This window comes from Borostomias antarcticus (genome assembly GCF_949987555.1).
Source record: "Borostomias antarcticus genome assembly, chromosome: 3".
Taxonomy (NCBI): Eukaryota; Metazoa; Chordata; class Actinopteri; order Stomiiformes; family Stomiidae; genus Borostomias; species Borostomias antarcticus.
Window position 1 is genome coordinate 1,550,126 of NC_140236.1, and position 2,500 is coordinate 1,552,625.

Genomic DNA, 2,500 nt, shown 5'->3' on the forward strand with positions numbered 1-2,500 from the left:
TGCCCCTGGTGTGTCTCACCGGCTCTGACCAGGTCCAGCAGCAGCTGGTTCCACTCCGTCCTGAACTCGTTGGCCCCGGTCAGACTGCCGTCGCCCCCGATCACACACAGGTTGGTGATGCCCAGCTTCACCAGGTTGTACGCCGCCTTCGTGCGGCCCTCCCTGGTCTGGAAGTCCTTGCAGCGGGCGCTGCCGATGACGGTGCCCCCCTGGGCGACAGAGATAGACAGTTAGACCACTCGCTCACTGACTCACTCACTGACTCACTCACTCACTGACTCACCTAACTCACTCGCTCACTCATTCACTCACTCAAACACATTCAGAGCAGAGACATCACTTGCGGTGTCAGCTTCCTGGACTCACTCACTCACTCACTCACTCACTCACTCACACACATTCAGAGCAGTGACATCATTTGCCGTGTCAGTTTCCTGGACACAGATCAAACTAAGAAAGAAATCCTTTCCATGGGGAATCTGAACTGACATGTTTAATCTAGGACTGTCTTAATCTGAATTGACATGTTTAATCTAGAACTGTCTTAATCTGAATTGACATGTTTAATCTAGGACTGTCTTAATCTGAATTGACATGTTTAATCTAGGACTGTCTTAATCTGAATTGACATGTTTAATCTAGGACTGTCTTAATCTGAATTGACATGTTTAATCTAGGACTGTCTTAATCTGAATTGACATGTTTAATCTAGGACTGTCTTAATCTGAATTGACATGTTTAATCTAGGACTGTCTTAATCTGAATTGACATGTTTAATCTAGGACTGTCTTAATCTGAACTGACATGTTTAATCTAGGACTGTCTTAATCTGAATTGACATGTTTAATCTAGGACTGTCTTAATCTGAATTGACATGTTTAATCTAGGACTGTCTTAATCTGAATTGACATGTTTAATCTAGGACTCTTAGGGGCGAATTCACTAAAGGATTGCGCAGCTTTTCCTGACGCAAAGCCTGTGCAAATAAGTCAAAAATTATGTTTGCTATTCACAAAGCCCTCGCAAAGGGTGAAATACGGTGTTAACTGCGTTGCGTTCGTCATTGCGTTGCTCTGCGCCGGTGTTATTAGCTCATATTTAAATTAGGTAATATGGGCGGAGAATGTTCCCCTTTCTATGCAAATGAACATTATTGCAAAACCCGCCCAATTCACAAACATCGGCGCAAATTGCCTCACGCAGTTAAAGTGAAATTAATACCGTTTTCAGAAACGTGGTGGTATTTAAGCGCAAGGGGTGTGTCGCGGCCAGCCTGTCCGCTGATCATGGCAGCAGTGATTGTTGCGAGGCGAAGGCATCGCAATGCCAGGCATGTTGTTCGTGAGAGAATATTTAGAAGAACGTCACTTTTTGATTTAACACTAGAACCACCGCGGTAACTGTTTGGACACCAGAGCGCGCAGCTCTTCAGCCAACTGGAGGATGAAGTCGCGTCTGGGGAGGCTCAGTTGACTATGCGTCTCTCCACCCGTCCCCAGCGAGTCCAAGCTCCCCCAATGAATATAATAGCCTACATAGCACGAAACTGTGCGTATAATAGTCTATACGCGAAACTGCGCATTCCCTATAGCTGTTCATTGAACGGCTAGGGGCCGATATAGGTATAAATACATAAATAAAAACATAGCCTACACAATATTTGTTCTATTTCAATGGTCTTGAAAATATTTTGCTTTTGTATCATAGGTGACGGCAGGTATCATCTTCAGCCATGGATGATGACTCCCGTGCGTAATCCTTCCAACGTTGGAGAGGCGGCGTACAACTGGGCTCACATCAGGACGCGCGGTGTGATTGAGTGCACATTTGGAATCCTGAAAGGCCGTTTAGATGCCTAGATCGTACCGGTGGGGCAATGTTATACACTCCCCCAAAAGTATGCCAGATCATCGTGCTGCAACTTGCATAACATAAAATGACAATTTTTCCTTTGTTCGTCTTTTTAAATAATTCCACCTCCGTTTGCAGTCTTCCGCGTTTACACACACAAATGGCACTGACTGATTGGGAAATTAAACCCCAAATATGATTTTTTGCTGCAGTCGTGATATTTTTTGCCGAAAGCTGTGAGACATGTTTTTGAACCTCGTCCGTGAGGCCTTCAAGTTCGCTGTCTGAAAATCGTATCTTTCTTTTTCTGTCTGCCATCGTCCAATGATATGCATACGAGTTGTATGCGCTGTATGCGCAGTATTTATAGTAATTTCCTATATCAGCAGCAAATTGCACTCAGCCGCAAACACCGAATGGGCGTGTTTGCGCTGGGATATTATTAGCGCAATGTCTTTAGTGAATAGGTTTTTAAAACGGAGCACATAGCGGGCGCAACTGACGCGCAATATTATGGTGCAATTAGCGGGCGCAATTTGCTTTAGTGAATTCGCCCCTTAATCTGTGTCTGGCGAGGCCAGCCAAAGACACGTACGACCGTTGATTCCTTGATACCCTCCCCAGCTGTTCAGTTGGAAGAGAGACCGCA

At 45.2% G+C, this 2,500-nt stretch overlaps 1 protein-coding gene across 1 annotated transcript in view; it reads right to left on the reverse strand.

Annotated features, from left to right (window-relative positions):
• LOC311329949 (ATP-dependent 6-phosphofructokinase, muscle type-like) overlaps nucleotides 1–2,500 on the reverse strand; it is a gene marked incomplete at both ends in the record, with an annotated part of 18,062 nt that overhangs the window by 10,529 nt on the left and 5,033 nt on the right. Inside the window, one exon of the mRNA XM_084461901.1 lies at nucleotides 20–209. Coding sequence (XP_084318027.1) covers nucleotides 20–209 — 190 coding nt within the window. The remainder of the gene's footprint in view (nucleotides 1–19; nucleotides 210–2,500) is intronic.